The sequence below is a fragment of the Gorilla gorilla genome, chromosome X (genome assembly GCF_029281585.2).
Source record: "Gorilla gorilla gorilla isolate KB3781 chromosome X, NHGRI_mGorGor1-v2.1_pri, whole genome shotgun sequence".
Classification (NCBI taxonomy): domain Eukaryota; kingdom Metazoa; phylum Chordata; class Mammalia; order Primates; family Hominidae; genus Gorilla; species Gorilla gorilla.
Genome location: NC_073247.2, coordinates 17,786,678 through 17,799,956, shown reverse-complemented (window position 1 = coordinate 17,799,956; position 13,279 = coordinate 17,786,678). Strand labels below are relative to the sequence as shown.

Sequence of the window (13,279 nt, the reverse complement as noted above, 5' to 3'; positions counted from 1 at the left end):
CCTTTATGAGATCCCAAAAAAAGCTGAAAGGAAGGAAGAAGTAAGAGAGGAAGTGGGCAGGCAAGAGAATTAGACCAGGAAAAGCCCCCAGTGGTGAAAAGTGACCTGAAGGGGAGAGACAAGGGACAGAGGATTTCTATCCTTCCCCAAGCAGGGAGAACGTCTTTCAATGACTCCCCAAAAGCAAGATGAAATCCCCATTTTCTGGGACACAAGCTAGAATTTTACTTTTTGAATCTGGCTTTTTTTTTTTTTTTTCCATTTGCCAACAAAATTCATCATGTGATATAAGAACATGAGAGATGGAATTGCTGTCTTAAGGTCAGTATTTTTCGATTTTTTTTTTTTTAGAGACAAGGTCTTGCTCTGACATCCAGGCTGGAGTGTGGTGGCGCAACCATAGCTCACTGCAGCCTTGACCTCCTGGGCTCAAGCGATCCTCCTCCTGCCTCATCCTCCCAAGTACATGGGACTACAGGTACATGCCACCATGCCCAGCTATTTTTCATTTTTTTTTTTTTTTGGAGCGATTTGCCCAGACTGGCCTTGAACTTCTGGCTTCAAGCCCTCCTCCGGCCTTGGCCAAGATCAGTATTTGATAACTGAAATTGACCATGATTACAGGAAACGGGGATTTAACTAAAACAAAATAAAACTCCAAGTCTCATAATTATTTTTTCTTACTTAAAAATGAAATATTTGAGGTTTTTTTAAAGGAGGGGCACAAAGTTTATTCTGCAAACTTATTTTTCTTCCAATGTGGAGATAGACTTTTTTTTTTTTTTTTTTTAATATCCCACACCTAACGTGGTCCTTCCTAGATGCAGGCCATAAATCACGCTGCTATGGAAAGTCACCATTTAACAGTGCTGCAGAAATATGGTCTGTCAAAGGAAGCCTCATTTCTGCCATGAAAAATGGAAAGTGACCCTGTTGAGCTAAACTTTTAAGTGGTGTCTAAGCTATCGAAATATTTGGGATTGTCTTAAACCACTTGTGGGATTCGCAGTTAACTATGGCAATAACCCAGAGAACAGCACATTTCCATTAACGCTGCTAGTATAAAAATGCTTTTAGAATGTCGTGTTCTGGGGGAGATGGGCCAATCCACTTTCAAAGTGACCCAAAGCATTGCTGTTTTCTCTGGAAACAGTCTAACGGGCTTTTTCTTGCAAACTAATTCAAGTTTTTGTAGCATGTTTGCATAACAGCCAATGCTAAAAAAAACTGAATGTGTTTTCTGCCCTAGTGCCCTCATGGCTCTTGGTGGAAAAGGGAGTGTTTGGGAGTGTTTTTAATTTGGAAGGTGAAATTATTCTCCTTGGGTTCCTGACTGACAATGATGGTAGCGCTATTAACAGGTTGTTTGCAAGGTACCCTTGCGTCAAAATTTCAAGTCAAGTTAAATACCATACAGACAATTTTTACATAATTAAAAAGGGCATGTTCTGGAAACCTTCCCTGAACCCTATTGACGTCATTCCTCCAAGAATGTGCTGTGCTCTCTCTCAGTTCTGAGGCTTTCAACATCCTCGTCCCTCCACGTGGGATGTCCTTCCCACGCGCCCTTTGCCTGGCCAACTTGCCAGGCCAAGGACTGAAGGATCATAAGAGAAAGAAAAGGTTTGGGGTGATACAGAAGGTAAGGTCATGGAGACTAACAGACAAGCTTATTTGGGGCACAATGTTGGTGAGCAGCTTATTTGATATACAAATGACGATGATTTCAATGTAGACAGTCATAGTTAAGGAAACATCTTTAGGAGAAAGTACATATATCTGTAATAAATTAAAGGGAATCTTAAGTATTCAGAAAGTTATTATCACAATTCAGAAAAATATGTTTCCATTTGAAACATTAAACCCTCTGCCATAGTTGAACAGAAAGCAAGATCAGTATAAGTGGTTACACACACAAACTTGGGATTGTTCCCATGAAGAGAGTCACCTTTAATTCTGCAAAACTAATGTAAAGCAGATACAGCTCACTGACTTTTTCATCTGTATCACTCTATTGAAAAGGTCTTCTCTAGTGGCTCAACTATAAGTCAGCAAAAATTACTGGGAGAAGTCAGCTAAATCCATTCCTTGTCTCCATTAGACAAAAGTGTGTTAAGCATTAAAGCATTAATTTGTTTTTGTAACTTTAAAAAATGAAGTCAAATTTTGTTTTAATTATGGACCAGAAGCTCTAAATATTTCACCTCTAAAATTTGATTCTTGAGGTTGCCAGCACTCTGTTTCCTTGCATCGCAGCTGAAGGGTCTATGGTTAAAATGCTGATGTTTTCCAAAAGGTGTAACCAACTATGGCTTGTTGCCATTCTCTATTACTGATGTTAATACCTTGTTAGGAAGGGGCATGGCCATACTCATACTATGGCAATATTGTATCTGCTTGCAAAGATGAGACCCACAGAAAGAATTTTCATGTTAATGAATTAATAATAGATATTCGATTCTTCTTTTTTGTAAGCCCTTGTTGCTGCCTTTTGTAACACAAAAGGTTGTCCTCCATTAATTTCCAAAATCAGCTTATTTGGAGACCTGGAGGGAAATAATTTTTCTGAATATGCCCAGGGTGATAGACACTGAAATTTCTTCTGATAAGTCATACCACTGAATGAAAATGAATCACTAACGTGCATATGAAGGAAAAATTCACTGCCAGAGAGAAATCTCACGTAAGCACATCATAGGGTTGAATTAGAGAACTATTCTCACTGCAGTGTTAAGATGCTGCAAAACAAAAACAGAACAACAACAACAACAACAAAAATCTTTCCTGTGTTCCTCCGGACTACCTTTCTTTTGGCTTAAGTAGAAACCTTGGATCCACGGGCTTCTGATCTCCCACCATGCTTTGATTGGCCATGAAGGACTCCCACTAGATCCAAAATGCTTCCTGAGAATTACAGGACAGTGCGTGAAGAATGGAGGTCTACTGAACAGAAGTTATCTTCTTCAAACAAAACACAGAAAGAAGCAAAGGCATTTTGTTAAGTGCTCATCAAACAGCTTGGGTCCAACCCTCTGAATGAGTTTCTTCTCCTGAGAAATGCAAATTTAATATCTCTCTAGCAGGAAGCTGAGAAAGCTTATTTGCACCACTCTGAGAAGGAAGGAGTTAAGACTATTTTCTAAAGGGCAGACATCTGTGTATCACATTTATAGACGGATATAGATGTGAGGGTATTGTCTAGATGCTTTTATTGAAAAGTTTTGATGGGATTTTCCATTATAACAACATTTTCCATAAAAGAGCAATAATAAATTTCAGGGTAGGATTTCTCGACGTCAGCACCGCTGACATAATGGGTAAGATAATTCATCGCAGTAGGGCTCTGTGCTGTGTGTTGCAGGATGTTTAGTAGCACCCTGAGCCAAGACAATAAAAAATGTCTCCAGGCATTGATAAGTGACCCCTGGGGGAAAACACTACTTTAGATATTCAAAGTCTTCTGGATGAATACATAAGAATATTACTGGACCTGGTTGGCAATATGCTTTAAACAAGGTACTGTGTGATAATTCTATTCCCATAAGGCACTTGGAAGCACATTTCTGTTTTCTAACCTGTGCTGTCTCTAGGATGACAAAGGCATTTTACAGCTGGACTAGTACCAGGAGCTAGGACCTCAACACAGAAGCAACATCTGTGGTTTAAAACCAGGTCAACTGGCCGGGTGTTGTGGCTCATGCCTATAATCCCAACACTCTGGGAGGCCGAGGTGGGTGGATCACCTGAGGTCAGGAGTTCAATACCAGCCTGGCCAACATGGTGAAACCCCATCTCTACTAAAAATACAAAAATTAGCTGGGCGTGATGGTGCGCACCTGTATTCCCAGCACTTTGAGAGGCTGAGGCAGGCGGATCAGCTGAGGTCAGGAGTTTGAGACCAGCCTGGCCAACATAGTGAAACCCTGTCTCTATTAACAATGCAAAAAATTAGCCAAGCATGGTGGTGCACGCCTGTAGTCCCAGCTACTCAGGAGGCTAAGGCAGGAGAATCGCTTGAGCCTGGGAGGTGGAGGCAGAGGTTGCAGTGAGCCGAGATTACACCACTGCACTCTAGCCTGGGCAAATGAGCAAGACTCTGCTCAAAAAAAAAAAAAAAAAAAAAAATGAGGTCAGCAAGCACCTCTGAGGTCCATGAAAGGAATCAGAAACAGAGGGGAATCTTCAATATTGAGAGTTGGTTCTACTGATGACACAAACCCACACACAAAAAACTTGCGTCTTCTAAGAGGGAGGCCGTTATCTTCTTCATTGAGCACATATAAGAAACACAGATTGGCCTCCATCAGCCTCAGACTAGAGTGGCTAGAAGGTAGAAGCAGTAAGATTTCCCTTTATGAATCTTCCTCTTTGCCTCTGAAATTTTTCCTTACCGTGCTTTTCCCCCAGTGGGTAGAAAACCATTCCAAGATATTATGAAAGTGAAGAGCAGTGATGGTTTTAACATTATGGGTGATGAGAGACAAACATAGTAAATGAGATTGCCTGAACACTCTGTTCTAGCTACTTGAGGAAGTATTAAGCTTTATTCCAAAGGTAAGAACTACAGCCAAGGAGGAGGTGAAATAGAGAATGGGATTTTTGGCTTTATATAGGAAAAACTTTCTGAGACACTGCTGCCATGTTTTCCATCACTAGAGTGTTAAAAAAGAATAGTTTGACTGGAGTAGGAGATCTTACAATTCCCCTTTTGGCCTCATACTCTATGATTTTATGACCTCGGATGAATATTAAATGTGGAAGAGGAAAGAACTGTACTAATAATGTACATCTGACTACTACCTCAAAATGACAGGCAAAACAAGAAATGGCAAACATTCATGCCTTCTTTGTACCGAACATTACAGGCAAGGAGGTTTTTAATCCTCCTATCGATCCTGTAAAGTCAGTGCTATCATTGAACTCATTTTCCAGAGAAGGAGTGAAGGCCCAGGAAAGTTCAACGCTTACCCTGCAGTGATGACAAGAATATGAACTCAGCTGGGCTCAGTGGCTCAAGCCTGTAATCCCAGCACTTTGGGAGGTCGAGGCAGGAGGATTTCTTGAGCTCAAGACTTCAAGACCAGCTTTGGCAACATGGTGAAACCCTGTCGCTACCAAAAATACAAAAAATTAGCTGGGCGTGGTGGCGCATGCTTGTGGTCCCAACTACTCGGGAGGCTGGGGTGGGAGGATCGCTTGAGCTTGGGAGTAGCAGGTTGCAGTGAGCTGAGATCACGCCACTGCACTCCAGCCTGAGTGACAGAGTGAAACCCCCATCTCAAAAAAAAAAAAAAAGAAAAAAAAAAAAGAAGAATATGAATTCAACCAGTGCAGGTCTAGAAAGGTCTAGAATCTCCACTCTTAGCCATAGCACCCTCTAGTCTCAAAGCATGATCCAGAGACTCTCTGGGACCCTTTCAGGAGGTCTGTGAGGCCAATGTTATTTTTATAACAATAGGAAGGCACTCTTTGTCTTTCTCACTATCACCGTTTTAGGAGTGTACAATGGACATTCCTTGTGGCCACAGGGTAAATGATGACATCATCGATGTATTAGCCAATGGAATGTGAGCTTGGGGTACTTTGGTGCCTTAAAAAATTTCATTTTTTATTACTAATATAATAAGCATCGCTCGATACAATCCACATCAGGAAAAGATCACTGGGGTCCTCGATCATGGAAGAATGAAAAGGGGTTTTGAGACCTCAAAGTTTGAGAATAGTTGAACTGTCAACGCTGCATTTCTCATTGGTGTGTGTGTCTGTGTGTGTGTTGAGGAAGGGTGTATACCTAAAGCAGAGTTGAAACCAGTAAGGAAACAAGGTCGAATACAGCGGGAGGGGAGGAAACCCATCTCTGGACTTGCTTTGGCAGCGTGGCTGTTTTTGTCTTTCCTTTCCCCTTTCCTCTTCCTTCTCATTACAGCTGAATTTAAACAAGATTTGCAGCTGCCTGCGTGACATTCGCCTGGTCTGTCACCAAACTAATGAAAACAATTAATCAGTGTGCTTCACTTAAAACTCTTCAGATTGGTAATAACACTTAGGAAGAAACCACTGGCAATGTCATATGAAGTCGTATTTAAATTTAAGAGAAAGACATTTCATTTAGAACTTCTCAGTGAAGACGTGCTGGGAAATGGGGCCTTAGCTGGGGAACCGGCTGCATTTCTCACTGTTACAGCAAAGGGCTGCTGAGTGTGGACAAAGGAAAAGGTGTGGGATCCCAAAGTTGGAGGTCAAAGAGGTTGTGGCCAAGCTGCACAATGGCAAGCTATGGTGGGGTGAACAGACGAGAACAGCGTCAGCACAATGCCGAAAGACCAAGGCTGAATTAAACACCACCCGTCCACATTCCTGGTCACTAAAAACCTTCAGTGCCTCTGAGTTTATTTCCCTCTGGATAAAGAGATTGGCAGAGGGGTTTTTACATTGGCAAACCCACCAGTAAGGCCCCAGACTGGACAGAGATAACAAGTCCAGCTGGAGGCATCGTGACACTCCAAACCGAGGGCCTCAGCAGCGGCCTCAGTGCAGAAGTTTTCCTCTGACTTTCTCCTGCCCTCCTGTCTCTCAGTCCCACTCTACCCCAAGGCGCCAGAGAAACTAGAATCCCTCTTCCCCAATGCAGGTCATAAGAACCAAAACCCCTGATCCCCAAAGCCAGCATCAAACCTAAAAATATGACTCCAACTTTCCCCCTGCCTTTCTGTGTAAAAACTGCTCATAGATAAATCCTCTGACCTACTTTGTTTGACTGTAGGTCATAAGACCCCCGTTCCAGAGAGGGCCCTGCCCCATGCCCAGAAGGAAGGAAAACTGCTCAGAGAGGCCAAGAAGCATCTAGATAGACAGGCCTGGCTGGGTTTCCCCACTCAGTCCGTTAGCATGAGGTCAGACCTTTCCCTGCAATCCTACTTCTACACACTGCCCATACTTTGCTGAACCACAGCAAAAAAATGAACAATTTCCCCTGTATCTTTGGGTCTTCCTTTGGAAGCCTGCTGTGTACACATTAAGTAAATGTATATGCCTTTTATCCTATTAATTGACCTGCCTCAAACCTGTGATTTTCAGGAAAACTCCAGGGGGCCAAAGGCCTTGGTCCCCACACCATTATGCAGGCAAACCAGAGCATACTGGGCTGTGAAATCAGAGCTCAACAATACCAACCACCCTGGCATCAGAGTACCTGTCCTCAGGCAAGGGAGCTCCAGCCAGCTTGGCTACTGTAGGAAATATGTCCATGTTGCTAGTGGGCTCATCAATCTTCTGGCCAGCCTGTATCACCCTGGGCCAACGAAGGATGCCTGGAACCCGGATACCTCCTTCCCAGTTGTTTGCTTTTCCTCCTAAAAGATCAAAAAAGAGGTAAGAGGCAACAGGGAGATTTCAATCCTTTCAATGCTCACTTCAATGGACTCTTTCGTGCTCAGTGTAGAAGAACCAACTGCTCTAATTACATAGATTCCATCCATGAGTATTCCATGAGCAATATAGTATATGTTGTATTGAAAAAAGGAATATATATGATACAGTCACCACCATGTGTGACATGGTCAGCACTGTATGGCATCTTGAACAAAAACTTTGTAATCAGAGGGACTCAACGCAACAAACATTTGAGTCACCGAAGATTCAAATCAATGACTCTGGAGTCAGGGAATTCAAGTTCCATTTCTACTTTACACCAGCTGTGGCAGGCAAAATAATGGTGCCCCCAAGTGTCCGCATCCAAATTCCTGGAGCCTGGAGCCTGGGGAAATGGGTATTTTGCCTTATATGGCAAAAGGGACTTTAAACATGTGACTAAGGATTTTGAGATGAGGAGATTACCCTGCATTGTCTGAGTGGATCTAATATAATCATAGGGTTGTAAACCAAAAATAAAATTCTAAGCCCCTCGACTAACAGAATAGACACCTCCTCTCAGCAAAGGGCATTCTAAAGGTTTAACCTGAAACACTAGTTCAGTCCATGATGGAAATAGGGGATTGGACATGCCTCATTTTACCTTCCTTCTTTTGGAATTCAGGTACAACTGACCAGCATTAGCATTAAAACACAGACCTTAAGACTGACAAAACAGACTGTTTGTAGCAATAAGATACCAACACGACAGATAGCAGGCCCTGATAGAAATTGAAGTAGTTTACCCCAAAATATATTTATTTGACATATTTCAAAATAGCCCCACAAAGCTGTCTCTTGTGCAGAAAATCTACATTCTGTAGACAATCTCCTTCTCTTTTGGGGTCTTTTCCCTGATCTGGGAGAGAACTGACCAAGAGTCTGGTATCTTTTAAAGTCTGATAAGAAGCACGTACAATCTATTCTCTCTGAAGCCTGCTACATGGAGGCTTCATCTGCATCATAAGAACCTTGGCCTCCACAACCCCCTTATTTTAACCCAGACACTCCCTTCTATCGACTGCAGGTCTTTAAATCAACTCTTTCAACCAACTGCTAATCAGAAATTCTTTGAGTCCACCTATGACCTGAAGCCTCCTCACCCCCCTACCCCCCGACTTTGACTCATGCTACCTTTCCAGACTGAACAATGTACATCTTACATGTATTGACTAATGCCGCATGTCTCCCTAAAATGTATAAATCAAGCTGTAGCCAGAGCAACTTGGGTACATATTCTTAGGATCTCCCGGGGCTGTGTCAACTTGGCTCAGAATGAATCTCTTCAAACGTTTTACAGAGTCTGACTCTTTTTGTAGACAGGGTTCTTTCAAGGGAAAGAGGGAGTCAGAGAAGTGGAGGGGTGTAATCACAGAGAGAGGCTGGAAGATGCTATGCTGCTGACTTTAAAGGCAGAGAAGGGCACCCCAAGCCCAGGAATGCAGGCAGGCTCTAGAAGTTGGATAAGGCAAGGAATAAGATTCTCCCCTAGAGCCTTCAGCAAGAAACATAGCCCTGCCAACACCTTGAGGACCCATTTAATTCATGGTTATTCCCAAAGGAAAATAAATTATTCTACCAAAAAGATACCTTTACCTGTATGTTCATTGCTGCACTATTCACAATAGCAGACATGAAATTAATCCAGGTGCCCATCGACAGGGATTGGATAAAGAAAATGTGGCACATATGCATCATGGAATACTACACAGCCATAAAAAAGAACAAAATATTGTCCTTTGTAGCAACATGGTATAGCTAGAGGCCATTATCCTAAGTGAATTAATGCAGGAACAGAAAATCAAACACTGCATGTTCTTACTTACAAGTGGGAGCTAAACATTCGGTACTCATAAACATAAAGATGGCAACAGTAGACACTGGGAACTACTAGAGGGGAAAGAGGGAGGAGGTCAAGGAGTGAAAAACTATCAGGTACTATGTTCACTACTTGGATGACAGGATCATTAGAACCCCAAACCTCAGCATAACGCAATATACCCATGTAACACACCAGCACACGTACCCACTGAATCTAAAAATTAAAAAAAAAAAACGTTGTTTTGAGCCACTAAATTTGTGGTCAATGATTACAACGGACATAGGAAACAGATACACCAGCCCTTTGCACTTGAGAAAACAGCTTCAGCTTTCTGTATCTCATATTCCCACAATGTTTCCATGTGATTATTACATGGAATGACTATCCCAACTGCCAAGCTCAGTGCCTGCAAGAGAGGCACAAAAAATGGCTATTATCTTCGTTGGCATTATTTTATTACCAGGATGGCTCTTAACCAGGAGAGTTGAGGAAACAGGCTTGGTGCCTATGAAGCAATTAGAATACAAACAAATACAGCATTGAAAGGGTACCGGCAGAGGCAGGAAGGGTGAGTTCAGAGTGGATCAGAATGTCAGCAGATAATCTCAGAAGATGGTCATTGAAGGAACCAAAATATTTCACCCCAAAATACTCTTCTTTGACGTATTTTGAGATGGATGTTCAGAGGGTCTGCAAACAGAAGCAGCCCTGCAAAACTGTCTTTTGTACGGGAGGTTTGAATCTATAGAGAAAATCTGGCTGGGCGTAGTGGCTCACACCTGTAATCCCAGCACTTTAGGAGGCCAAGACGGGTGGATCACCTGAGGTCAGCGGTTGAAGACCAACCTGGCCAACATGGTGAAATCATGTCTCTACTAAAAATACAAAAATTAGCCAGGCATGGTGGCGCACGCCTGTAATCCCAGCTACTTGGGAGGATGAGGCACGAGAATTGCTTGAACCCGGGAGATGGAGGTTGCAGTGAGCCAAGATCTCACCAGTGCACTCCAGCCTGTGTAACAGAGTGAGAATCTGTCTCAGAAAAGAAAAAGAGAGAGAGAGAGAGAGAGAGAATCTGCATTGAGGCAGCCAGGCTTTCTCTGAAGGCCTCCGTTGTCTGATCCAGGAAAGATGAACTGAGAGACACATACCTTTAAAGGTCTGCAAGAAACATTCACCATCTCTTCTCTCTGTGGACTGCTACATAGGAGGTCTCATCTGCATAACAAGACCACCTCTGCTAGCCAGGCGTTCTCTTCTCCCCTCTCCTAACCTGTGTTGCCAGGAGGCAAGGCCCCATTCTTTCTGTAACCTCAAGATGGTGTAAAAGCATCAACCATCCAGCCATTTCTTTGAGATCTATTTTGTAAGGCTCCACGCACATGAATAAATTTGTGTGCCTTTTCTCAGTTGCCTTTGTCAGCTGATTTTTAGCAAACCTTCAGAGGGCAAAGGGGCAGTTTTCCTGTGGCCCCTATATGACCAACACCTCCCGTTGAGGGATGGAGACCAAGTGCTCCAGCATAGGGCTCAGACAGGCCAGGGCTGAGGTCACTCCAGCTGGGCAGGTGACCCATCGCTGGGGAAATAAACACTGCTTCCTCACCCTTCATGACAAAGACAGCATAGGGCTAAGGGGCACTGAAGTAGCCGTCAGGAATTTAGGGTGGGGACAAAGGGAGTGGAGTTGAAGTTCAGCTACTCAAAAAAGAGGCTGTTTTAAACAATTGGTGTGAAGCATTAAATAGACAGTTAAGTGAGAATGAAGCCAATGAAAAAATGCTCATTCCTTGCAGGATTATCATGTGTGAGTCAACTGGAAATAAATGCCACTTATATTTAGGAAGTAAATTACTAGAAACAGAGGTTTCAGGGGTCCTGAAGCAAATTTCCATTGTTAAAAGCTCATCTCTCTCTTTTTTTTTTTCTAACCTTTACAGGAATGCCTCCTTTTATTGCACTCTGCTCTAGTGTGTTTTTCAGATGTTACATTATTTATCTATGTATGTATTTGTTTATGTATTTATTTTATTTATTTTAGGTTCAGGGGTACATGTGCAGGTTTGTTATATAGGTAATCTGCATGGCTTGGGAGTTTGGTGTGCAGATTATCTCATCACACAGGTAATCAGCATAGTACCTGATATTTAGTTTTTCAATCCTCTCCCTCCTCCCACCCTCCACTCTCAAGTAGGCCCCAGAGTCTGTTGTTCCCTTCATTGTGTCCATGTGTACTCAATGTTTAGCTCCCACTTATAAGTGAGAACATGCAGAATTTGGTTTTAGGTTCGTGCATTAATTCTTTTAGGATAGTGGCCTCCAGCTCCATCTATGTTGCTGCAAAGGACAGGATCTCATTCTTTTTTATGGCTGCATAGTATTCCATGGTGTGTATGTACCACATTTTCTTTATCTAGTCCACTGTTGATGGGTATTTTGGTTGACTCCATGTCTTTGCTATTGTGAATAGTTAAAAGCTCATTTCTTACAGCTGAAGACTGTAGTCTCCTCAGCAGGCTCTGACCTTTGCAGACATTCAGACATTCTATATGCACAGTCACTCAGGGGAGATTCCTATGGAAGTTCACATCATACTTTGTAGTTTCTGTGATGGCCTCCTAAGAAAGTTAAAACTCTTCCCCTTATTTTATCCTTTCAACATCACTTGAAGGTAATTCTCTGACAGATACTGTGATTCCTGCTTCACAGAGATCACAGCCAACAAATGGGAAGTTTAACTACTTTGCCATAGTTCATTCAAGCAGTTGAAAGCAGATCTTTGGGAGGAATCTCAACGTGTGAATTACAGTCTAGTTTTCCTTCTGTTCCATCAAACTCATAAAATTTTCACCTGCTTATCCTGCTACTCGATCAAACTCACACCATCTTCACTTTAAATTTAACAACAAAATAAGTGATTGCTATAGAACAAAAAAGGGCTGATTTCATTAATGGTTTAGATATACATACATATTGCCCCCTTGTTTTAAATAAAACAGCATAAATAAACGGGAACAAAAACCAAACTATTAAATCAGGAAAAAGCACCCTCTAAAAGTTAATCTTCTAGATGCAACATGGCATTGTGTATTGATTCTGAAACAGAGAAAGGGCATTAATGGGAAAGCTGGTAACATGTGAAGGTTAATTTTGACAAATACACCATAGTTGTGTAGGATGGTAAGATTGCAGATAGCTGGGTGAAAAATATACCTCTGTACTACCTTTGTAATTCTCCATCAATCTAAACTTGTTCATAACATTTTAATATTTTATATATATATAAAATAAAATATATATAATAAAAAATATATAAATATATAATAAAAATACATAAAATAATACATATGTAAAATATATATAAATATATATAAAATATATATATATATAAAATAGTTGCACAATCTGAGGCTGAGAGAACTTCAGTTATGTGCTGACTGTCACTTATTTAGTAAGCGGTAGAGTTACAGATAGAAATCCAGGTTTGTCTGACTGACTCCAAAGCCTGTGAATTTAAACAGTTCTCCAATATCACTTTATCTTTGCAGCAAGAGCACTGGTGCCAAGTTGTCTATGTCCTGAGAGAAGAGGATCACACCATATTTGTAAACCACATTTAGTTTCTACACCCTATGTAGAAACTCAGAAAGATACATGTGAACAGTAGAATTAAGGACTGAGGCACCGAGCGAATTTCGTACCCTCCCAGGAGTTGATCTGTACATCATCTTTAAGGTGAAAGGCAATGTCTGAGGATGGTTTACTAGGGGCTCACCAGGGGAAGCCAAGAGATGCACCTGGCTGTAGAGCCACGTGAGAGAGTGGCTGAAAAACATGGCCCTTAAACAGCAGATAGTGGCTGGGTGCAGTGGCTCATGTCTGTAATTCCAGCACTTTGAGAGGCCTAGGCAGGTGAGATGCTTGAGACCAGGAGTTCAAGACCAGTCTTGGCACCATGGTAAGATGCCATCTCTACAAAAAAATATTAATAATAATTAAAAAAAATAGCCAGGTGTGGTGGCACACACCTGTAGTCCCAGCTACTCA

General features: G+C 42.0%; 1 protein-coding gene across 3 annotated transcripts in view; it reads right to left on the bottom strand.

Moving 5' to 3' along the window:
• Window positions 1–13,279, bottom strand: part of STS (steroid sulfatase) — a 209,365-nt gene that overhangs the window by 21,984 nt on the left and 174,102 nt on the right. For all 3 annotated transcript variants that reach the window (XM_019019520.2, XM_019019518.4, XM_055376633.2), the window contains exon 9: window positions 7,193–7,352. In XM_019019520.2, coding sequence (XP_018875065.1) covers window positions 7,193–7,352 — 160 coding nt within the window. The remainder of the gene's footprint in view (window positions 1–7,192; window positions 7,353–13,279) is intronic.